This window comes from Chrysemys picta, chromosome 1 (genome assembly GCF_011386835.1).
Source record: "Chrysemys picta bellii isolate R12L10 chromosome 1, ASM1138683v2, whole genome shotgun sequence".
NCBI classification, from domain to species: Eukaryota; Metazoa; Chordata; order Testudines; family Emydidae; genus Chrysemys; species Chrysemys picta.
Window position 1 is genome coordinate 150,099,076 of NC_088791.1, and position 24,779 is coordinate 150,123,854.

A 24,779-nucleotide genomic window follows, 5' to 3' on the forward strand; every position below is an offset into this window, starting at 1 on the left:
AAAGACTCAGGCAAGGTAAGCTCTCTTTAACTTATATTCTTTTGCAGGTGAAATTGGAATCGTTTTATTTGAAATCTCTCTTTGTTCAGATTGCCAACATAGACGCTGGATATTGTTTGAGATCAACCAAATCGTAAAGAAAGTGAATTCAACACGCTGTATGGACAAACCTTACAGCAACTTTCTCCTATAACTAACGCTATAATTTCCCGTTTTATATGTTGCCACGCTGTAAATTTCTAAAGCTATTTATCTATCCGTTCTTTCCAATCAACCTCTCAGCTGAAAGGCGCTATTAATATTTTTCAGAAGATCTCTGATATTTAACCTGCGTAGTGGCTTGTTATTTTGTTTTGTATTCTTGCTTTCAGAACCTCATTAGTAAAATAATCAGCATTTTAAAATAGCAATAAGCAATTCGGAAAGTTCTAGTGATCTCTGAGTCTCTTCTCAATGAAGAAATGTTGCTGTTTTTCTTTCCCCCTTTTTTCTGTTTTGTAATCGTTTCATGTTTGTTTCCTTTGCTCTCTACACAGCTTCCTGCAGCTCCACTGTTTGTTTTCTTGACACATTCGCTGGCATATTGATAGACTTTTAATCCGTGTGGAGGTGTTGTAATAAAACAACTAGCTACAGAGAGATCTGTATTTTAGACTCTGAATTCCCACTCAGCCTTCCCTCAAACGAAGCCCCTCAATGTGAAAAGCATTTCAAACAGGCTGAAAGCTTACCTGACACCTCACCCTTTATTATTAATTATCCTGATTATTTTATTTAAAATCTTTAATGTGTTCTGAATCATGCAGTCTTTCGTTTTGAAGATTTTTTTTTGCAAACTGGTTCTGAGTAATAAAATAAAATAATAATAATAATAATAATATTAATAATAATAAATTATTAAATGCCCACAGTAGTTAAGATCATAAACTTTACATTGAAATATTTTGTAATCCTAATTTTTGTGGTAGGATGATGTATTCCCTCCCCCACCCCACATTTGTGTCCAAGGTTATTCTCTAGTTGCCTGATGTATTGTTTTATTACATGCCGGCATGTCCATATGAGTTCCTGGATTTGTATTGCTGTCTACATGACAGATGGTGTTCCGTGAAGCTGCAAGAAGATACGATTCAATTTTCTTTTGAAAGGCACGTCTAAATTCATTCATTTATTTATATATTTTAGAAGGAGGGAGAGAGAGAATGAAAAGAAATGTGAAAGTTTTTTTTTAAACCATCTTTAATAACCTGGAACCCAGAAATATCCCCATCCAATCAGTTACTCTGACGCTATAGATTCAAGAAAATTAGCATGAGAAAGCAGCCCCGCATTGTAGGAAGAATAGAATAGAGGAGACACATTAGATCCTATAGGTTTGATTGTATCTCCCCCATACTTCCACACTGGCCTTGTTATGGTTAAGGGGTCTTGAGTTATATGTCTTTCTATTTTAAGCCATCAAATCCATATTGGATTCCATTTCCCTGTTAAGAAAAAAAAAGTTTAACAGACAATTGTTAGAGGGGAAATACTGTATTTAGAAATGAAAAATCTATTTAATATTTGGAGAGTAGGTGAATTATTGTTTTATTATTCTTTTATTTTGTTATTGCTCCCTGGGCCTGTTTCCACAAGCAAACAAACTAGGAAAATGATCAGAGGAAGAATATTCTGTAAAAGCTGTTGACAGCTGTTAGATTGTAAATTATATAGTATGGTTCATTGTTGTTATTATTATTCCTGTGATCATTGGTAGTAACCCTTTCCACTTAATAAAAGAATGGATTTGATTCCTCTATAGAAATCTCCCTGTTATAACCTAGGTAAGATCTAATGTTTATCTTTTGTATTTTGTATTTTACCGAGATGGGGGTTGTTTTGTTCAGAACCAGTTAGTTGGGATTTACAACCCCTTGAGAGAAGTAGGGAGGAGGCTCAGGCAAGGGGAAGGACATTGGTAATTATTATTAAGTAATTAATATTTATAATTATTTATTATAATTATGTAATGTTATTTTTCAAAGCCAGGTAAAGGGAGATATAATCAGAGGCTAGAGGGCATGGTTCTACTCTGCTGTAACACCACTGAAGTCAATGACACAAAGCTAAAACTGACACAAGTGAGAGCAGAATCGAACCCCAGTCTAGTTTGGTTAGACCCAACCTGCCTTTGTGCCCAAACGCATTGTTGTCTCGTTGTTATCAACAGGCCCTATCTCTAGCGGTCTCCTGGTTTGATCTGGTGTCTCTTTCTCCTTGGGCTAAATTGTTCTCCCTTGCAACGGTGTCAGTCTGGAGTCACTCCCGTGCCTTGGCTAGAACGACTCCAGCAGGGTACACCAGCGCGTGTCAAGAGCACAATGCGGCCCTGTGTCCTGACCTGGGAGGCGATCACCGGCTTGCTCTCCCCAGAGCGGAGGGGCACCGTCCCTGGCACTTTCAAGGCCAGGGAGTGTCATTCCAGCCCGGCTTGGTACTGACAGATGAGCTCCGCGTGCGGGGCGGGGCTGGGCCGGGCTCCCAGACCCTCGCCCAGGGGAAAGGGGCTTTGCCTTGTAACAGTAACAGTGTGGACTTTTCTATTTTGTGCCTTCCTCCTTCCCTTATCCCTCCCCTCTTCTCCCCCGCCCCTTCCCCTGTCCGTGTCACTGAAGGGTCATTTCCCCACCCCACCAAAATGATGCTCAGCCCGGACCAAGCGGCGGATTCCGATCACCCCTCCTCGGCTCCCTCGGACCCGGAGTCCCTGGCGGGGACCGACGCCAAGGGGCTGCTAGGCTGCTGCGTCTCGGACCCGGAGCCGGTGGAGGAGGGCGGCGGCGAGGGCAAGGGGGGCGGCCGGGCGGCCCTGCACCCCCAGCAGCTGAGCCGCGAGGAAAAGCGGCGCCGGAGGAGGGCCACGGCCAAGTACCGCTCAGCCCACGCCACCCGCGAGCGGATCCGGGTGGAAGCCTTCAACCTGGCCTTTGCCGAACTGCGCAAACTGCTGCCCACCCTGCCCCCGGACAAAAAACTCTCCAAGATCGAGATCCTGCGCCTGGCCATCTGCTACATCTCCTATCTCAACCACGTGCTGGACGTGTAGGGGCTGGGCCGCGGGAGAGAGGGACCGCGGAAGCACTGATGGAGGAGAAGGAGGCGAGGCGCACTGCCGGGAGGTGATACTGACAAGGGGAGACACTTGCAACATATTCCACCTGGGGAAGGGAGGGGGCATCCTGGGGGCCCTCTGAGCCCTTCCTGGCACACCCTGGGGTGTATCTGAATCTTTCGGGACAGCTTTGGGGGGTTCCCCCAGGGTCTTTCGGGTCAGACATTGCAGATGCATCTGCGTTTTCCAAGACAGCTGTAGGGCGTGATAACCAGCCAAGATCATTCATATCAATAGACCAACTCGCTGTCTCCTGCAGGGCTAGCTCCTTTGGAAATCACTCCAGACTTCGCAGGTAACATTTCATTGTCCTCCCTTTCTTATTGAAGGAGAGCTCAGAGCTCTGATGGCTCTAGGGGACAAAAGCTCCGAAATTAGAGACTTTTTTATTTCTCCTCCATGAAAATCGCACAGTGCCCTACACGAAATGCAAGAGACGAGTTTGTTTTTCACACGAGATCTTTTACAATTAGCCTCCAATTCAGCAAAGCACTTAAGCACTTGCCAGGTCAAGGGGACTTTAAAACGGGCCTAAGTTCTGCAAGCTTAAGTGCTTTGCTGAATGAGGACATTAACGACTCAGAAGGTAAAAGGAAGCTATAAAGAACATAAAAAGGGAAAGGGCAGATGCATTTCCAAAGTCTTCTGGGGGTATATAAAAATATACTGAATATTTTGCAAGGTTTTCTTTTTTTAAATCATTTCCCACCTATACCGCAATGTGGAAGAGCAGTTTGGTGACACAAATATAGAAAGTCCAGTTTTAGAAGGAAAATGTAAAATCAGATTGTTTTTCAGGCTGTCAAGTGCCCCTTTATATATCCAAAAACATCTACTTGTGACCTTAAACATGTGACCCATGGGTGCAGTTAAAAATAACTATTTTTTATTTAAGTTAGAAGGAGTAGACAATTTATTTTTTTCAAGACCTATTTATTTTTCTGAGTGGTGGCAATTTTACTTTGGATACTTTGTGCCAATTGGTTTATATAGTCGAGTGTTTACACTTTCTCCTGTGGAATATTATGTCTAACTTTTCAAGTGTTTGTTGGGATCAATACAGTGGTTATTTGTTTTTTGCTCCAATTATATTGCACTTGTATATGACAACCTTCCCTTCCGCCCTGTTTCTAAGTATATTTTATATATTAAGACATTTGTTCTTGAAGGATTTTTCTTTTTTGTGTGGGATCAACACTAGCACTTCACTAGAGGTTTTTTTTAAAAATACTTGTTGTTATTCTGAATTATAGTTATGTCTGAAAAGTACTTTACAAACAGTTTATAAGGGAAGTAGTTTTTTGTCTGTGTGTGTGCGTGTGTGTGTGTGTGTGTGTGTGTGCGTATGTATGTGTGTGGTATTTTTTTAGGAAATGACTTTTTTCCTAAAAAAAATAAAAAAAATAAAAATAAAAATAAAAAAAAATCCAGGACTACTTTCCTTTGTAACAACCAAAAAAATTCTATAACCTGAAAATGTTTCATGTTCTCTGCTGTGAATCTCTCAAAACAAGGAGCGCGTTTTAGAGACAAGAAAAAAGAAAAAAGAAGTCTGCGATCCAAAGATTTTAATCTTTTTCAGGGTTTTTTTGTGTGTCTTTGTTGCTTTATATAATGCAATATTTTGTAGTGAAAATAGATAAATCTGGTTTCTATCTGACGCGTTTTTCATATCTCTCATGAATGGTGCGCTGTTTTGCATATAAATAAAAGTATCAAATAAAGCTGGTTTTTCCTAATTATTTTTCTTTGTTTTTTCCATAAAATGGAAATTAGAAAGGATGCACAGCCAGTATTTGCACGAGATTTTTGAAGCCTTATGAAGTTGTCTATGAAAGAGTCTCAACAGGTAGCATAAAAAGGGACAGTTTCTGTCTGATACTAAAGATAATAATTTACCTGATAATAAAGAAATCCCTCAAATAAGGCCCTGATCCTACAACTGGGCTCAACAGATTCAGTTGCAGGATCAGGGCCTAACTGTGTATGAGCTGCAGGACATTTCTTTCATCCCCTGCTCATTCCACTGGGCATTTGGTAGCACACTTTAAAGTTCAGGCTGTGAAGTCAAATCAAACCTTTAGAACCACCTGTTTTTACAAATTGTTTCTGACGCATTCATCTATGAGGCTGGTATTTTACATGCTTTGTCCCTGCCTGAATGTGAGGTGTTTAGTTTTTTTAAGTTTAATTAAAATCCCTTCTGCCAGTTCTGATTCGGGTTCAGGCTAATAAAAATACAATTTTCTTGTTTATAAAAACTCCAACCCCACTTATTTGGACAGGGCTACAGCTAAAATGACTGACATTTGAAATGTGGCATTAACGTAGACCTGATTCTGTAAAGGTATATTACCAGGGTGAAAATCTCACTGTGCAGAGGACCAGACAAGGCCTAAGCACCACTTAACTGACAATTAAGCTCTTGTCTGGCTCCTCTGCATGGGGTGAATTTTACCTACAGTGCTTTACACTATGAGTAGTCCCATTGACTACAGGACACATCTTTAACCTTCACCGTAGTAATGATGTCCATCATCAGGCCCACAATCTTCACTGATGAATAGAGGCTTTGCTTAGTTTGAAGGGAAAAAAAAGATTTGATTAACCACAGTCCTGACCAGCTGAACAACTGTACACTGAGAAGGTACAGTAGAAGATGTTAACTCTAAAGGCGCATATTTTCATATGCACTGTGCAGCATATACAGATATTGCAGCCAGATGCACCCTTTTCAAAATGTTACAACTTTAAATGATCATGTAATTTTAAAACTTTTGCTCCAGTTTTCTTCAAATCTGGCTTGTTTCATGTAGACCACACAGAGATTTATCCATTATGCCAAGTGTGATAACAATTGACTGAGCAGATTTGAAGTTATGAACATTTACATTCAGCAAGCCCTGGCACTGCCTTAATTCACACATACTTACAAGGTCCGTAGACAAGTGTGGAAATGCACATTAGGGCCAGATTCTACTCTCAGTTACACAGGTGTAAATCAGTAGTAAGTCCACCCGTGTAAATAGGCTGCAGTACTAACATACAGAAATCAATCCTTGGCTGACTGGTGCCTCTAAGTGGACCAGTTCCTGCTTTAACTGAAGTCAATGAGGGGTGAGGGGTAGTAACAGGATCAGATCCTAAGTATCAGAGGGGTAGCCGTGTTAGTCTGAATCTGTAAAAAGCAACAGAGGGTCCTGTGGCACCTTTAAGACTAACAGAAGTACTGGGAGCATAAGCTTTCGTGGGTAAGAACCTCACTTCTTCAGATGCAAGTAATGGAAATCTCCAGAGGCAGGTATAAATCAGTATGGAGATAACGAGGTTAGATCAATCAGGGAGGGTGAGGTGCTCTGCTAGCAGTTGAGGTGTGAACACCAAGGGAGGAGAAACTGTTTCTGTAGTTGGATAGCCATTCACAGTCTTTGTTTAATCCTGATCAGATGGTGTCAAATTTACAAATGAACTGGAGCTCAGCAGTTTCTCTTTGGAGACTGGTCCTGAAGTTTTTTTGCTGTAAGATGGCTACCTTTACATCTGCTATTGTGTGGCCAGGGAGGCTGAAGTGTTCTCCTACAGGTTTTTGTATATTGCCATTCCTGATATCTGACTTATGTCCATTTATCCTCTTGCGTAGTGAGATAATTCCAGTTGTCAGTTGATAGCTGATGCCAGTTAATTATAAACAACTAAGTCTTTTGCTCCCCACTTCTTTCTTTTTCTTAAAAATCAAAATCATCATCATTGAGGAAATAAACACAAGAAACAAAGTTAGTGCAATGTGAAATCTGCGTGGTTAAACATGCAAAAGCCAGGAAATGCCAAAATGAAGATCAAATAAACAACCTTAACTCTACCCCCTTGTGCTTATGCATTATGAGACAGATACCATCCTCAGCTCATAGGTGATACACTGTACCTAAGTTAGTAGCAAAATGTATTATTATTTGACTTACAGGATGTGGTCACATGTTAAGGACTATATCATTTTGTGCAAGCCCACCAGCAGGCAGAGTGCAAACTTAAAATGAATATTGCTGACTTTTTAATGTTTAAACCTGTAACCTTAATGTTGCACTAATGTGTTTTTTTGCATTTAATGTTAGACGTGATCCCATGCTGCAACCATGGGTATGAACATGCTCAAAACTCGGGAAAGTTTAGTTCTGAATCTAGACCTAAATCTGGCCCGGAACAACATGGCTCAGGTCCTTCTCTAATTAATACTGATATAAAGTATAAGACAGAGACCTGGAAAATACCACTAACATACATACATGGGAAATGCCTCCAATGTACAGACCTGGGACATTCCACTAACGGATATCCAGCATGCCATTAATATAAAGAGATAAGCCATATCACTAACATATAGCAACGGGGGCATAGTACTTCCAATATATGACAAAGAATGCTGTGCTAATATATTGACAAGTGCATATGAATAACATCAGACATGAAGCATGCAACAAACACCAAACACAAGGCATTCTACTGAAACACAGAAACGGATCCTGCTACTAACATAATGACAGAGCTCAAACTACTGCACACAGACAATGGACTAACATAAAGATATAGGGCACAAATCTGTACCACTTTATCCACAAGTGTCACTTACACAGGTAAGCTTACTGACTTCAAAGGGCCAATTTGCATAAGTAAGGGCTCCTTACATATGCACTGTGCAGTGTATAATGCTCATGTGCATAAGAGATTGCAGGGTCAGAAGCATAGAGCATTCTACAAAACATGCAGACATGAGTTATGCTGCTAACAGACAGGCATACATGAGGTAAACTATTTCCAGACATGAAACATACCTCTAACCTTTAAGCATGGTACATGCTATGTTTATTCATAAATAGCTTAGTTATTGACCAAGAAATAGCGCCTTCAGGTTGGATAATGTTATGTAGCCAGTGCTCAGAATGGGGGAAATAGTGAAGGCGTTTGAAGTGATTTGATATCTTGCATTATTCCTACAAAAGGAGGAAGGAAATGATTTTCTATTTTTTGTGTGTGATCTTCAACAAAGAAATGACACTTTTTCAGTGTATTGTTATGAAGAAATGTCTAAGTCTATCTATTTATCTATCTATGTCGTATTTGAAATAAGGCATACATTTTTAACAGAGAGAGTAATTAACCATGGGTCAATTTATCAAGGATCCTGTTGGATTCTTCATCACTGACCATTTTTAAATCAAGATTGGATCTTTTTCTAAATGATCTGCTCTGGGAATTATTTGGGGGGAGTTCTATGGCCTGTGTCATACAGTGTATCAGACTAGATGATCGCAATGGTCCCTTCTGGCCTTGGAATCTATCTAATCTATCTATCTATCTATCTATCTATCTATCCTGTAACCCAAGTAACCTAGCCCTTTTAGTGTGGATAGATATAATCTAATATCAGCCATTATTTTTCAATGCTCTTGTTTTATTCCTTAAGGGAGGAAAGTTCAATAACCACAATCATAATCACCCCAAAAGAAAAAGGCACTCTCCTGCAGTTTTTGTTTCTTCCTACCGAGGTGATTTTGTTTCCCCTGCCTCTTTCCCGGTGCTGGATTTCTCCTTTCTGTCCAAAATGGCCATGCTGTTTTATCCTGTTTTATTTGCATGTGGGCCTCAGATTTGTCTTTGGCTTCTTGTATGGTTTGGGATGAGACCCTCCCGTCTCCTGGGAGGGGGGCAGGTGTTGCTCCAGTCGAGCGAATGGAACCAAATTACAGGACCGTCTGTCGCCTCCTCTGGGAGATGGCGGAGGGAGGGAAGGAGGGGAGGGAGGCAGGATGCCACATGACAGAAAAGAAAGGCAGAACATTATCCTGATGCCGATAAGAGCCTGAAAACATGAGTCACACCAGCCCTCAGCCCCACCCTAAAATAGGCAGCAGCAGCCACCTGAGAGAGAAATGTCAGTATTAGAGATAGAAATGAACTCAGATACTGAGCTTGAACAGCACAGGCTTAAAACTGAACAGGGTTCACATCCGCCAAACTTTCACACCCTCCTGCCCCAAGAAAAACCCAAAACAAAACAAAACTGGGCCACTCAACAGGCCCTTCTCTCAGCTCCCCACCTCTTTGAACTTTCCCTCAGCCCTCCATATGATAGGCTCTTCTTCCTAGTGACTTCCCCACAATTTTCTCTCCAGGAACTAGTTTGGGGAAGGTCTTGTCTACATCTGGTTCCCCTCAGAACACTGGGTCTGGAGCCCCAGGATTCAAATACCCTGCCTTAATCCACCTTTGGGCTGATACCCTGTGGGAGAAGCTCTGCAGAGACAGGGATCATCACAGGACGAAATGAAGTGGGCATAGATTGGGTGCTTTATTTAAATAGCGTTGTCTTGTGGTGAGAAGGCATGCCTGGGCATCAGGGTTCCTGGATGCTCTTCCTGGCTCTGCCACTCACCTCCTGTGTGGACTTGGGCAAGTCATTTAACCCAGTCAGTGTCCCATTCTGTAAAATGAGAGGTGGAGTATGTGTGAGAGGGAGAGGTGTGTGTATATATATGTGTATGTGAAGGGAGGGATGTAGGGGAGGGGGGGAAGTGTAGGGTTGGGGATGTGTGAGGGGGAGAGGTATATGTATGTGAACGGAGGGATGTAGGGGGCAGGTGTATGTAGGGGGAGATAGGGTGACCAGACAGCAAGTGTGAAAAATCGGGACAGGGGGTGGGAGTGGGGGTAATAGGAGCCTATATAAGAAAAAGACCCAAAAAATCAGGACTGTTCCTACAAAATCGGGACATCTGGTCACCCTAGGGGGAGAAGACATGTATGTGAAGGGAGGGGTGTAGGGGGTGGCAGGGCAAGTGTGTGAGTGATGGATGGAGTGTGTGAGGGGGAGAGGAATGTGTATATGAAGGGAGGGATCTGTAGGCAGAAGGGAGGGAAGTGTATGAGTGTGGGGTGGGGGATGTGTGAGGGGGAGAGGTGTGTGTACCTTAAGGGAGGGATGTAGGGAGGAAGGTATGTGAGTGGGAGTAAGTATATGAGAAGGCAGGAGATGAAGACTGGAAGGGAAAGTAGTGTGAAGCATAAGGAAGGGGAAGGCTTTGAGTGGGTGGGTCTTGATGGAGGTATATGAGAGAGGAGAGAAGATGCTCAGGATGGCCACAGATAACAGCCATCTTGGGAATTACAAGTAGTCATTACAGGAAATTCAAATCAGGAGGAGACTGATGCCATGTAGGATGGAGCCACAGGGAGTCATTAATTAGACATTAAAGACTGCTGAAGGGAGTGGATGGCAATATTAATGGTGTCAAGTATCAGAGGGGTAGCCGTGTTAGTCTGGATCTGTAAAAAGCAATAGAGAGTCCTGTGGCACCTTTAAGACTAACAGATGTATTGGAGCATAAGCTTTCGTGGGTGAATGCCCACTTCGTCGGATGCATCCGACGAAGTGGGCATTCACCCATGAAAGCTTATGCTCCAATACATCTGTTAGTCTTAAAGGTGCCACAGGACTCTCTGTTAATATTAATGGTGTCCATATAGAGAGGGACATTCTGTCTGAGTACAAAGGATTTGATTTTATCCCCAGTTTACTCTTTCAATGAGCTGTCAGTCTGTTTCTAAATCCTCCTGCACATATAAGTGGTGAAAGACTGCAGCCTCAGGGGCCAAAGGACAACAAAGGTTTATGAACCAGATAAACAATCTGACCTAGTTATGTTTGGAGAAAGAAAGAAAGAAAGAAAGAAAGAAAGAAAGAAAGAAAGAAAGAAAGAAAGAAAGAAAGAAAGAAAGAAAGAGTAGAGATGGGCTATGGGGCTATGACCTTGGGAAGAGCTGAGTTTGGAGGGATTTCCTTGTGCAGACACAGTGGGAAAAGTCCAAGCTTTCACTGCCTACTCAAGCTAAACTCCCACAGACATCAATCAGACTTTTGCCTGGTAAAGGACTGCAGGATCCATCCCTGTTTTAAACACAAGCTTCAAAATTTTCCAAGGATCAGTTCCAACAGGAATAGCCACAAATCTGTACTGGACATAGCAGAAATGGTGTCCTTGCCAGACGGTGGTTTCCCTCAAGCTGCAGTCTCAAGGCCCAAGTGTGAAAGCTCTCAGCATGAAGAGTTCCCATTGGAATCAATGCGGCAAGCCAAGTGTGACCTTACTTTTCAGCTGTGGGGACTTTGCTGCCATCATCCAGCAATGGGGGCTGAAGCAAACATTAATCAATTGAATTAATTAAATGAAGACACTGGTTTATTCCCCTAAAGACTAAGGTTCAGGTTCTGATACCAGTTACACAGGTGTAAATCCGAAGCAGCTCCACTGATGTCGCCAGAGTTACTTGCAATTTACAGCAGAGTAATTGAGAGGAGGAGGAGGATGCTATAACACCCAAAGGCCCCAATTATGATTGGGCCCTCATCAGAATCTGGCCCTAAATATCCAGTCCTGACATTCTTATTGAGTCTTTACTCAGGCAGAACTCCCAGTAGACCTTACATTCTATAGGACTAGATTCTATTTTTTACTGTCACAGTTTCTGACCTTGTCTGAATTATCCAAAACAAAACTAGGGTCGGGTAAACTGGTTCAGATAAAAAAATCTAGAGATAGGCTCCAGCTAAAAAATTCACATCTGGATTTTGAACTCTCCAGAGTGGGGTGGTGATCCAGGGTTTTAATTCAGCCTCCTCCTAATAGGAACCTACCAAACTTTTGCCCCAAACTGAACTCAAGATGGAGAAAGGAAAAGAGAAGATGTGAGTGAAAGAAAGGATGTGAGAAAGGGAACAGGCCAAATGAACTATCACCAGGCTGTGGAGGGGACTGAATTGTCCCTCCTGAGCCTGCCCAATATTCCAAATTGCTCAGATTGGGGCTGCCTTATGCTTCCATGTTTTATTTGGTGGTAGCCTCACTGGAGAGATGGGCACCTGTCAGGATGACATTGCAGGAGGCTAGCCTTAGCCTGACCTGGGCCTAAACTGAACTGCCCAGTATGAACACTCCAGGCTTTGGGAAATCCAGGCCCAAGCTTTGTGGCCAGGGCCCATCTCTAATGTGAGCCAGCCACTGCTGCGCAGTTACGTGTTGTCCGTCCAAGAGCAGTTTTGGGGAGGTTCTTTCTTGACAAGGAGACAAAGAAAATAGCTGGGCCCACTGGTTCAGAGATAAACTTGGGAGGCAAAAATCACCATCCTATACATGGACATCAGACCCTCTTCCTCAAAGCCTACTCTTTGCTATTCAGCTTTATACTGGGGACCTGTACAGTACCTCCCCCGATATTCCATTCCTGGAGCCCCTCACATAGCTCTGCTGATGCACCTCATTTCTGCCCTGCAGTGCCTCAGTTCCTCACATAGCTCTGCCAAGGCACCCCATCCAGACCTTCAGCCCCCTTACTAATTCAGTTCCCAGGTCTTTCCTGAGCAGAGACCGCCAAATATGTTGAACTGTATGATGTTTTTGTGACATGTACACAGCAGACTGGTACAAGACTTCCCAACTAAGTTTCCCTTGTGACAAAACCCAGGATTTGAACCCAGACCTCTAGAGATAACCTTATCCCACTGGATCGTCTTCTGTGTTACCGCTAAAGCACCGATGAACAGCTGAACTGCAATTCATTCTTGATCTCCAGACACTCATAATCTCCTTTCTGTGTGATTTTGAGACACACAAACTCTGCCTACCTGCGTGTCAGTAACATACTTGTTAATAATTTACCTGCTTGATTAGCTGGGCGCAAGCAACCAATATGCATTTTATTACAGCCCAATATAAAGTTATACATCTAAGGACAAAAAATGTAGCCATACTTGCAGGATGGGGGACTGTATCCTGGAAAGCAGGGACTCTGAAAAAGATTTGAGGTTGTGGTGGATAATCAGCTGAACATGAGCTCTCAATCTGATGCTGTGGCCAAAAGGGCTAATGTGATCTTGGGATGTATAAACAGGGGAATCTTAAATAGGAGTAGAGAGGTTATTTTACTTCTGTAGTTGGCACTGGTAGGACTGCTGCTGGAATACTGTGTTCAGTTCTGGTGTCCATAATTCAAGAAATTGAAGAGGGTTCAGAGAAGAGCCAGGAGAATGATTAAAGTATTAAACATGCCTTGTAGTGATGAAATCAAGGAGCTCAGTCTATTTAGCTTAATAAAGAGAAGGTTAAGGGTAATTTGATCACATCTAAAAGTACCTACACAGGGAATAAATATTTAATAATGGGCTCTTCAATCTAGCAGAGAAAGGTATAACATGATCCAATGGCTGGAAGTTGAAGCTATACAAATTCAGACTGGAAATAAGGCGCACATTTTTAACGGTGAGGGTAATTAACCATTGGAATAATTTACCAACGGTGATGGCGGATTCTCCATCACTAGCAATTTTTAAATCAAGATTCGATGTTTTTCTAAAAGATCGGCCATAGTTCAAACAGGAATTATTTTGGGGAATTTCTGTGGCTTGTGCATATGGCCCTGCCAAATTCACGGCCATGAAAAACACATCATGGACCATGAAATCTGGTCTCCTCCATGAAATCTGGCTATTGTAGCGGTGCCATGATACTGCCACCCTTACTTTTGTGCTGCCTTCAGAGCCAGGCACCCAGCCAGCAGCCTCAGCTCTCCAGCTGCCCAGCTCTGAAGGAAGCACCACCACCAGCAGCAGTGCAGAAGTAAGGGTGGCATGGTATGGTATTGCCACCCTTACTTCTCTGCTGCTGCTGGCAGCAGCACTGCCTTAAGAGCTGGGTTCCTGGCCAGCAGCCACCACTCTCTGGCCATCCAGCTCTGAAGGCCGTGCAGAAGTAATGGTGGGAATACTGTGACGCCCGTGTGACCCTCTTTTGGATCGGGACTCCCACAATTACAATGCCAGGAAATTTAAGATTTAAATATCTAAAAATGTGAAATTCAAGATTTTTTAAATGCTATGACTGTGAAATTTACCAAAATGGACCATGAATTTGGTAGGGCCCTAGTTGTGCAGGAGGTCAGATGATCACAATGGTCCCTTCTGGCCTTGGTATCTATGAATCAGTAAAAAAACATCCACACTGTAGCAGCACCATATTACATGGAAAATACAGTATTTAAAGGGACTGTATTTAATAAAGTAGCAATATGAGAGGCAAAAGCACTTACAGTTTGGATCCAAGGGCCATGTCCTACCAGCGATATAGTTATTACAGCAGAGCACAACATTCAAGCACTGAAAGGCAGAAGAGGCTGCAGGTGGAACCAATTCAAATCAAGCCCTGGTTGGTACTGTCTGAAATACATTACCCTCAGAAGTATGGTTGATGGCCTGCATGGAATGAGTTGCTGGGGTTCACTATAGTTCCTAGTGAGACAGGTGTACACAGCATAAAAACCACCTTTACAATTGGCACTAACTGGGAATCTCAGCAGACACACCAAGCACAAAATGCATGGTGGAGCATCCCCATTTCCCTTCAGATATAGTCACTCCAGGGCAGGGTTAAGGCATGTTGGTGAAGCAGCAAAGGGAAACCTGCCTTCCATTTTAGCATAAACAAGTTGTTAATAGCATCCATCTCCTTCCTGCTCAGATGAAGCTCATTTAATTACTGTACTTTAATCTGGATGTGGATACATATGAAACAAACTGAAAGGAAACGGAGTTTATGCAACAATATAGAAATGCTTCTTCTAAAAGGAAAGACTCATTAAGATAAGGATGGTTAGGTGGACTGGAAGAACCTTGTAAAAGATAATTGCATTGAAAACAACAGTGCCTTCAGCAGGGGAATTTCTGCCAAGTTAAAGTTATAACACTGTTACAATCAGGGAAGTGTCTATATACGAACAGCCCTACTATGCATTGTTCTCCTTGTGTGTCTCTGAATCGTCTGAGTTTACCAACACAAACAAGCCTTAGCTCCCCTTGGTTCTGCAGCCAATGGGGAGCATCTCCATGCCTTAGTTCCCCATCTTTAACATGGGCCTAATAATCCTTCCCTTATTCCACCCTCCAATTGGTTTTGGGGCAGCCAGTGTCTTTTCTGTGTCTGTGTGCGCCTAGCACAATGGGCAGTAATGGAAAGAGGAAGAGCGTGAGATGGGCAGCAGAGAATCTTCCCACTTGGAGACTCTCTCCACAGTGAGAGACAGAAAACAAAGCAGAGCCATACAACACAGTGAATCAGACATCACAATCATTGAATGGGGAGCTACTCACTATTCCTTTTTATCCTCATATTTGGTGTATGTCACCCCCTGCATTACTTACAGCCTACCATCCAACCAGTGCTGCGTTTGTGCTCTGGGCTTGCTGCATCAGTTCGGAAAGTAAAAGAATTGCTTGAGCCCTGGCTCCTCCTTCATTACAAATTAAGCACTGAAATCCAGCCCTTGCTCTGAATATGGAATTATTCCTTTCTTTTTCTATGGTGCTCACATTGTTGGATCTTAGTTATTTACAGCGATTAATTAATTGATTTTGACAACACCCTGGTGCAGTGAAGTGCTATTATTATCCACATTTTACAGAAAGGGAACTGAGGTACAGAGATAAAAGCCAAAATTGTCAAAAGAGTCCACTAATTTGGGGGGCCCAATCTGAGCAACCTCAGGCCTGACTTTTCAGAGTATCAAGGTGTGCCCATACAGCCAAGAAAAACTCACAGCGCCACGTCTCAGAGCCTGAGTCAGTTGATTCAGGCTCACAGGGCTTGGGCTGCAGGGCTGAGAATAGTAGTGTAGACATTTCTGCTCAGGCTGGAGCCTGGGCTCTGAAACCTGGGGAGGAGGGAAGGTCTCAGAGCTCAGGCTCCAGCCTGAGTGGGAACGTCTACACTGCTATTTTTAGTCCCGCAAGTCTGAGTCAATTGACCCAGGCTCTGCGACTCAGTGCCACGGGTTTTTCTTTGCAGTGTAGACATACCTTTAATGTTTACATCACTTTATATGTTCAGAGCAGAGTCCCCAATGACCTCGGCTGCAGTTCTGCCATTCAGACCCCCAGGTCTCAAGTCATCCAGAAAATGAGGAACCTACAGTTAGTGGCCACTTGTGAAGTCCTTTCCCTCCACGTTGCCTAGGTGCCATCTGGGGAGCACTGAGAGCACAGAGGAGACATTCTCCTGTGCTCTCAGTCCCAGTGCCTGGAGCCACAGCAGCCCCCCACCTGCCTCAAGCAGCCAGTACAGTCCTACTCCATTCCTGCAGTCCTGGGCGGGGGTATGCTCAATTCTTCTGGGTGGAGTAGCACACACACCATCCAGCTGGCTGACAGGAGCTGGGAGGTGATGGAGCATGCTCAGTGCAGACAGAATCTTTGGAGAATTTAGGCGCCAAGTGCTAACAAGTCTCCACTGAGCACATGCAAACTGAGATTTTCAGTGGCTCATAACCCTAAGCAAAAATCCCATCCCTAATACCAGTGCAATCTCCTTCCATCTCCCTCTCCCTCTCCCCCCAGCAATAGGGTTGCCAATCCTCCAGGATTGGCCTGGAGTCTCCAGGAATTAAAGATGACTCTTTAATTAAAGATTATGTCATGTGGTGAAATCTCCAGGAATATGTCCAGCCAAAATTGGCAACCCTACCAGCAAAGTTCAACAAAACAATTTTAAGGAATTTTTAACATGGGCAAAACAAGGTATTTTCCCCTCTAATCTTGTTCTGAGAAATGGCTGAACAATTTTACCTAAAACTTTAAACAAGAATATTACCAGGCATGGAAAATTTCAACTCAAATTGTTAAAGTCTGGCACAGTGATAATAACCAACTGGAAACAGGGTTTTATAGTGGCGAATATCAGGCAACTATAACCATAGGCATCGCAACCTGCACCGCCTGTAATTCTGTACTACTATTTTATAAAAGCAGCTGTTGTGGAAAGCCAATAGAGGATTTTTTAGCATAGCCATCCACCGGTATTGCTATTCACCGTAATATTCAGGCCTCTATTCCTTCAGTGCACTCCCCACTGCCACCATCACCACTTTCATCCCTTCTCCTTTCAACCCCCACACATCACCCACCAGATCATTAATCCCCAGAAGTCACCTCTCCTGGTTGCTTGACAGATGAATTCAGCTAAGGCATGTAGGGATAATATATCAATCACACACATGGTAAGCCTAGGCTCATGGGGGTCTGCATTTGAATGATATACAAGACAAGTGCCATCCCGTGCACTTTCCATATTAGATGGATCCTCCATCTGATTATGTTTGGAGAGAGGGAGGAGGAGGAGGCATTTGGTAAAACAAATCTCCAGTATTAGATTAGCCTCTGCAATCTGAAGGAAGTATAGTTACTCTCTTGCATTAGGATGAAAATTAAAGGAGCATGGTCAAGATAAGTATGGTGGGCCTGATTCTCCCATTGCCTCACACATTGTTTAATTATTTACAGCTGTGAAAAATTCAAGGTATAACACTGTGAGTGAACAATTCTGGTTTGGCAGCATTTTACACCCACTTTGCAGTCATTCGGCACAGATGTAAGTGACAACACAAGATGCCAGGCAGTGGAGAATTTCCTACATTGGAGATTCCTACACCTGTGTTGCTAATAACTCCTGAGATTGGTTAAAAATGAATTCTAAGGGTACGTCTTCACTACCTGCCGTATCGGCGGGTAGCAATTGATTTATCCGGGATCGATATATCGCGTCTCATTAAGACGCGATATATCGATCCCCGAACGCGCTCACCGTCGACTCCGGAACTCCACCAGAGCAAGCAGCAGTAGCGCAGTCGACAGGGGAGCCGCGGCCGTCAATCCTGCACCGTCTGGACCCCAGGTAATTCGATCCAAAATACTTCGACTTCAGCTACGCTGTTCACGTAGCTGAAGTTGCGTATCTTGGATTGATCCTCCCCCCTCCCCCCCCCCCCCCCCCGTAGTGTAGACCAGCCCTAAATCTCTCATTTGGATTTCACATTTTTGTTTCTTGCTTGTTTTTTGCACATCACTTGGCATGGACAGGTCAACCTCAACAATTTCATTTGCTGTTTCTGGTCATTTTCACTTTCTGGATCTCTCTACTTCTCTAGCTGAAACAAACAAAGCAATCACCAGCTCTTATTTACATTTTCTAAAATAATTTTGTGAAAACATTTCTTTGACTTCTAGGACTCCAGCCCTGCTCCTGTTAAAATTAATGGGAGAGTGGCAATTGACTGTGGCCACGATTTCACAAACTGGAGCCCAACTTTAATATTTATGCACCTGCTTGATTTTAAAAGCACTGAGCACTCAACAGCTCCCATTAACTTCAGTGAGAGCAGTTGGGTGCTCAACAAATGAAAATGCAGCAGATGCATAAACATGGACTTAGGAGCCTAGCTTTAGGCTCATATTTTTTTGAATTCTTGGCCTCTAACAGGAGCAGGATTAGGCCTTATGTTTTGTAAATCTCCACCCCCTCCAGCCACTCTGGCTTTATTATTTTTATTTATTTATTACAAACAGGGAGTAATCATTTTTACAGCGAGTGTCCCTTCACTGTCATTACTTAATTTCTTGTATGTTGCATACTCAACAAAAGAAATAACTGAATCTCATTTCCCCATCCTACAAAGATCCCCAGTCTCCTTCTCCATCATTACATTTCTGGAAACTCTTTTCCTTCTCTTTTATTTTAATCCTTGGTGTCCCCTGAGTTCTGTGATTGCATTTAAAACAGATACGACAACATTATGAAGCATTAAACTAATGGCATTTGAGACCATTTTTCTCCTGTAAACCATTACGACTTCTCTGTAACTGCTGGCATAGAGCAGAGAGCCAGCTAACCCTCCTAGCATTATTTCCTTCTATTGCACGCTATCTCCACTTCGGGATTCTAGGTGCCATCTCTCTCCTTGCTCTTGCTGTAACAGTCCCAGGGAAAGCTGTTTTGATCTTCAAATGAGTTGTTTGGCATGACCGTGATGATAAATATGTGAATGGGGGTTACGATGAATTGCAAAGTACCCACTGAATCCCCAAGGTAGGGAGGAATATGTCTTCCTTCACACCCTTTTGATGTGTTGTTAATTACATGGCTCTGGAACTGTTACCATGTGCAAACACAGTGAAAATTGACTTTATAAGCCATCCCTGTCCCTCCTGCATATGCTGCACATTCTACCCCAATGGCTCTCTCTATAACAATGATGTTTTAGACTTCTTGCTTGATATTCCAGCTTCATAAATGTTATGTGAATGGAAAGGAATGTAGCATCCTCCAGGCTCGATGCATCCTTTACAAAAAACAAAACGAAACAAAACAAAAACACAACTTACTCTGTATTAGCCGCCCTTTCTCTTCCTGAATAAAAGCTTTAGCACAGCATGAAAGGGTTGCATGTGCTGAAATGTAGCCCAAGGATATGTGTTATTATCCCTCCCCTCTTGACCAGCAGGGTCTCAGCTCTCTCTCCCTTTCAGCCTTTTGTTTGAACAGATGGGATTGGGGAGTGGAGGGAAAGAAAGGCAGTCTGTTCTCATTAACTCTCCCAGTACACAAACACAAACCTGAGCACTGGGGACCTACAAAATAGGACCGCTTCCACTCCATATCCATTGAGACCATATGTACCAACACACAAAGAAAGACAGAATATAAAAACATAAGAACATAAGAACAGCCATACTGGGTCAGACCAATAGTCCATCTAGCCCAGTATCCTGTCTTCCAAAAGTGGCTAGTGCCAGCTGCTTCAGAGGGAATGAATAGAACAGGGCAATTTATCGAATGATCCATCCCATGTTGTCCAGTCCCAGCTTCTAGCAGTCACCGGTTTAGAGACCCCAAAGCATGGGGTTGGCTCCCTGACCAGCTTGGCTAATTGTCATTGATGGACCTATCTTCCATGATCGTATCTAATTCTTCTTTGGATTCAGTTATACGTTTGGCCTTCACAACATCCCCTGGCAATGAGGTCTACAGGTTGACTCTGTGTTGTGTGAAGAATTACTTCCTTTTGTTTGTTTTAAACTTATTATTCATTTCATTGGGTGGCTCCTGGTTCTTGTGTTATGTAAAGGGGTAAATAACACTTCCTTATTCACTTTCTCCACAACAGTCATGATTTTATAGACCCCTATCATATTCCCCCTTAGTCACCGCTTTTTAATGTGCACAGTCCCAGTCTTTTTAATCTCTCCTCATATGGAAGCTGTTCCATACTCCTAATCATTTTTATTGCCCTTCTCTGTATGTTTTCCAATTCTACTATATCTTTTTTGAAATAGGGCAACCAGAACGCCACGCGGTATTAAAGGTGTGGGCATATCACATATTTATGTTGTGGCATTATGATATTTTCTGGCATATTATCTATCCCTTTCCTAATGGTTCCTAACATTGTTAGTTTTTTTGACTATTGCTGTACATTGAGAAGATGTTTTCAAAGAACTATCCACAATAAATCCAAGATTTCTTTCTTGAGTGATAATAGCTAATTTAAACCCCATCATTTTATACACATAGTTGGAATTTTGTCTTCCAAAGTGCATTACTTTTCATTTATCAACATTGAATTTCATCTGCCATTTCATTGCCCAGTCACCCAGTTTTGTGAGATCCCTGTGTGAGATCCTTTTGTAACTCTTCACAATCAGCTTTGGACTTAGCTATCTTGAGTAATTTTGCATCATTTGCAAAATTTGCCACTTTACTGTTTACCCCTTTTTTCAGATCATTTATGAATACGTTGAATAGCACAGGTCCCAGTACAGATCTTTGGGGAACCCTGCTATTTATCTTTTGCCACTGTGAAAAATTACCATTTATTCCTTTGTTTCCTGTCTTTTAACCAGATACTGATCCATGAGAAGACCTTCCCTCTTATCCCATGACGGCTTAATTTAAGAGCCTTTGGTATGGAACCTTGTCAAAGGCGTTCTGAAAGTTCAAATACATTATATCTACTGGATCACCCTTGTCCACATGTTTGTTGACCCCCTCAAAGAATTCTAATAGATTGGTGAGGCATGATTTCCATTTACAAAAGCCATATTGACTCTTCCCCAACAAATCATGTTCATCTATGTGTCCGATAACTCTGTTCTTTACTGTAGTTCCAACCAATTTGCCTGGTACTGAAGCTAGTCTTACTAGCCTGTAATTTCCAGGACTACCTCTGGAGTCTTTTAAAAAAAATTCATGTTACATTAGCTACCCTCCAGTCATCTGGTACAGAGGCTGATTTAAGTGATAGGTTACACACTACTGTTAGTAGTCCTGCAATTTTATATCTGAGTTCCTTCAGAACTCTTGGGTGAATACCATCTGATCATGGTGACTTATTACTGTTTGATTTATCAATTTGTTCCAAAACCTCCTCTATTGACACCTCAATTTGGGGCACTTCTTCAGATTTGTCACCTAAAAAGACTGGCTCAGGTGTGGAAATCTTCCTCACATCCTCTGCAGTGAACACCAATGCAAATAATTCATGTAGATTCCCCACAAAGGCCTTGTTTCCCTTGAGGGCTCCCCTTTAGCACCTTCATTGCCCAGTGACCTCACTGATTGCTTAGAAGGCTTCCTGCTTCTGATGTACTTATACAAAATTAGCTGTTAGTTTTTGTGTCTTTTGGTAGTTACTCTTCACATTCTTTCCTGGCCTGACAAATTATATTTTTACACTTGTCTTGCCAGAGTTTATGCTTCTTCCTATTTACCTCACTAGGATCTTGTGACGGGTTGGATCACAGAAACCCCCTTGGGAGCTGCCACCTGATGTGCCAAGACTACTTCTGCCCCTGCTTTCCCTGCCAGCTCGGGGCCCCAGCACCCTGTCTTGCTGAGCCAGACACGCCCGGCTGCTCCAACACAGACCCAGGGTCTGAATTACTTGCCCAAAGCTGCAGAGTTAACTGAAAGCAGCTTACAGAAGTGTGCTTGTCTTTAACACTCAGATGCTCAACTCCCAATGGGGTCTAAACCCAAATAAATCCATTTTACCCTAAATAAAACTTATACAGGGTAAACTCATAAATTGTTTGCCCTCTATAACACTGATAGAGAGATATGCACAGCTGTTTGCCCCCTCCCAGGTATTAATACATACTCTGGGTTAATTAATAAATAAAATATATTTTATTAAATACAGACAGTAGGATTTAAGTGATTTCAAGTAGTAACAGACAGAACAAAGTGAATTATCAAGTAAAATAAAATAAAACACGCAAGTCTATGTCTAATACAGTAAGAAACTGAATACAGATAAGATCTCACCAGTCCCAGTAAGCTTCCTTTTACAGACTAGTATCCTGCTAATCTGGGTCCAGCAATCACTCACACCCCCTTTACTGTCCTTTGTTCCAGTTTCTTTCGGGTATCCTTGGGGGTGGAGAGGCTCTCTCTTGAGCCAGCTGAAGAGAAAATGGAGGGGTCTCCCAGGGGCTTAAATAGACTTTCTCTTGTGGGTGGAGACCCCCTCCTCTCTCCTATGCAAAGTCCAGCTCCAAGATGGAGTTCTGGAGTCACCTGGGCAAGTCACATGTCCATGCATGACTCACAGTTTTTACAGACAGAAACCACTGCCCACATGGTATCTTGAATGTCTCCAGGAAGACTTCTTATGTGGATTGGAGCATTCCAAGATGCATTGTTCCTTAAGTACTTCTTGATTGGGCACTTAACTTTGTGGATTCCTTTCTCCAGGAACTGACCAAATGCTCTACTAATGTTATTTAGAAATCAAGTTCGTACACGGCCAATATTCATAACCTTGAATACAAAAGTGATACATGCATACAAATAGGATTAATAGATTCAGTAGATCATAACCTTTATGTTACATGGCACATGTAGCATAAAACATACTCCAGTTATGTCATATTCCCATAAAGCATTATGGGATACATCACCACAGATCTGACTTCCAATTTTTAAAAGATGTTGTTTTGTTTCTAACCTCCCCTTTTACTCTGTTGTTTAGCCATGGTGGCTTTTTGTGGTCCTCTTCTACATATATACACATCAACTTGACATCTATCTAAGAAGGCTCCCCCACATCTTTATTTTAGTTTATTCTTTTAATAATAAAAACATTATTTCATTTTCATTCAGCTCTGTGGTTTAAAAACGCCAACAAGAAGGCTGAGTTGAGTCAAGTCTCAAATGAACAACAACAAATCAGTAAAAAACATGAACTCTAAGGATTTCCAAGATTCTGCTCTTATCTTGAAATATTCAGAGCTGACTCGGGATGTGCCAGAAGGAACAACAAACATGGGGATTGCCAGTCCAGATCAGACCAGTGATTCACCTAGTCCAGTATCCAGTCTCAGAGTGACCAGTACCAGATGCTTCAGAGGAAGAGGGTTGAGACCCTCCAGCCATAGAGTAAGCTGTTCCTTCCTAATGCCTCTTTGTTAGAGGTTGGCTTACGCCTCGAATCATGAGGATCTATATGTTTCAAAACTCTTTTTTTGGTTGTTGTTTTAGTCCAAACACAGGACTTGCCAGTCTGGAGCCTTCTGGGGGTCCATCCACTCCAGTCTCCTGTCTCTGGCAGTGGCCAGAAGCAGCTGCTTCAGAGGAAGGTACTAGAAACCCTGCAGTAGGCAGTTATGGGATAAACTGCCCTTAGGAAAAGTCTCTTCCTAATCCCACTGGTGAGTGGCCAATTTAAGCCTGAGGCATATGGTTTATGTCTCCACCAAAACTTTTGTTTATTATTAATATATCCCAATAGAACTCTGGATATTGCTAGCTACACAAATGTCTAATCCCTGTTGGACTCCTGCTATTAAACCCTTGGCTTCAGTGATATCTTGTGGCATTGAGTGCCACAGCCTAATTGTGCACTGTGTGAAAAAGTCTTTCCTTTTGTCAGGTTCAGATTTACCACATCTCAATGTTACCAAATGCCCCCTTCTTCTTGTATTTAAAAGGGATACCCTGTGATTCAGATTCAGACTGTGTTTGCTGTGGCCGCAGAACATTGTGAGGCACCCAGGATATGCACCTCATGGCACTGCCATGCTGGATGTTCTCATTATCTGTGTCATTGAAGGAGGTTTCAGACAAGTCCAAGTATGATTTTGTAGGTCTCATGGCAACTTTCTTCGTCTTAAGAGTGAGGTCTATTTCTGGCCCCATTTACAGCCACCCAGCCCTGCTAAATTTAATGGGACCACAACTGAGAGACGAATGAGCTGGAGAGACTTTCAAAACTGCCTAAAAATGAATCCCAAAATGGAGAATGAGGGCAGCACTTGGCAGATCTGAAATATTAACAGTGGCCGCAGATCAATGGAATCAGGAACTGATCCTTCAGACAGGGCTCTTGATTAAGGTCCATGAACAATCAGTTCATTTGATCATATATCCCTGGAAGTCTCAGTCTACCCTAGTGAATACAATACCTGTATGAGGAAAAAGGTGAGCTAAGCCAGAAAATGGCTCTTCCTCAGGGTCAAAATGCTACTGCGAGCCTTGAACATTCTAAGCTTTTGTCTGAGGTATGTAGGAAGAAAACCTGAGAGCTGTGTCCAGCAGCAGGTAGATCTATATTTCCTCACAGCCACATGCATTCAAAAGGCTGGCCCTGAGGGAGAGAGATGTCACTTTTTCTTTCCCAGGTATTCTGAGTGTAGGGAATGCAGAATAAAAAATGAAATGTTTTTTCCGGGGGGGGGAAGGAGGGGAGAGAGGAGGGAGAT

The 24,779-nt window shown here is 42.7% G+C and overlaps 1 protein-coding gene and 1 long non-coding RNA gene across 3 annotated transcripts in view; one reads left to right on the forward strand and one right to left on the reverse strand.

Annotated features, from left to right (window-relative positions):
* Positions 1-24,779, reverse strand: part of LOC135981943 (uncharacterized) — a 104,339-nt gene that overhangs the window by 64,963 nt on the left and 14,597 nt on the right. The window lies entirely within an intron of this gene.
* On the forward strand, positions 2,678-3,085 carry NHLH2 (nescient helix-loop-helix 2). Its single transcript, XM_065587053.1, has one exon. It carries the CDS (start codon positions 2,678-2,680, stop codon positions 3,083-3,085), a length of 408 nt encoding a protein of 135 aa, XP_065443125.1.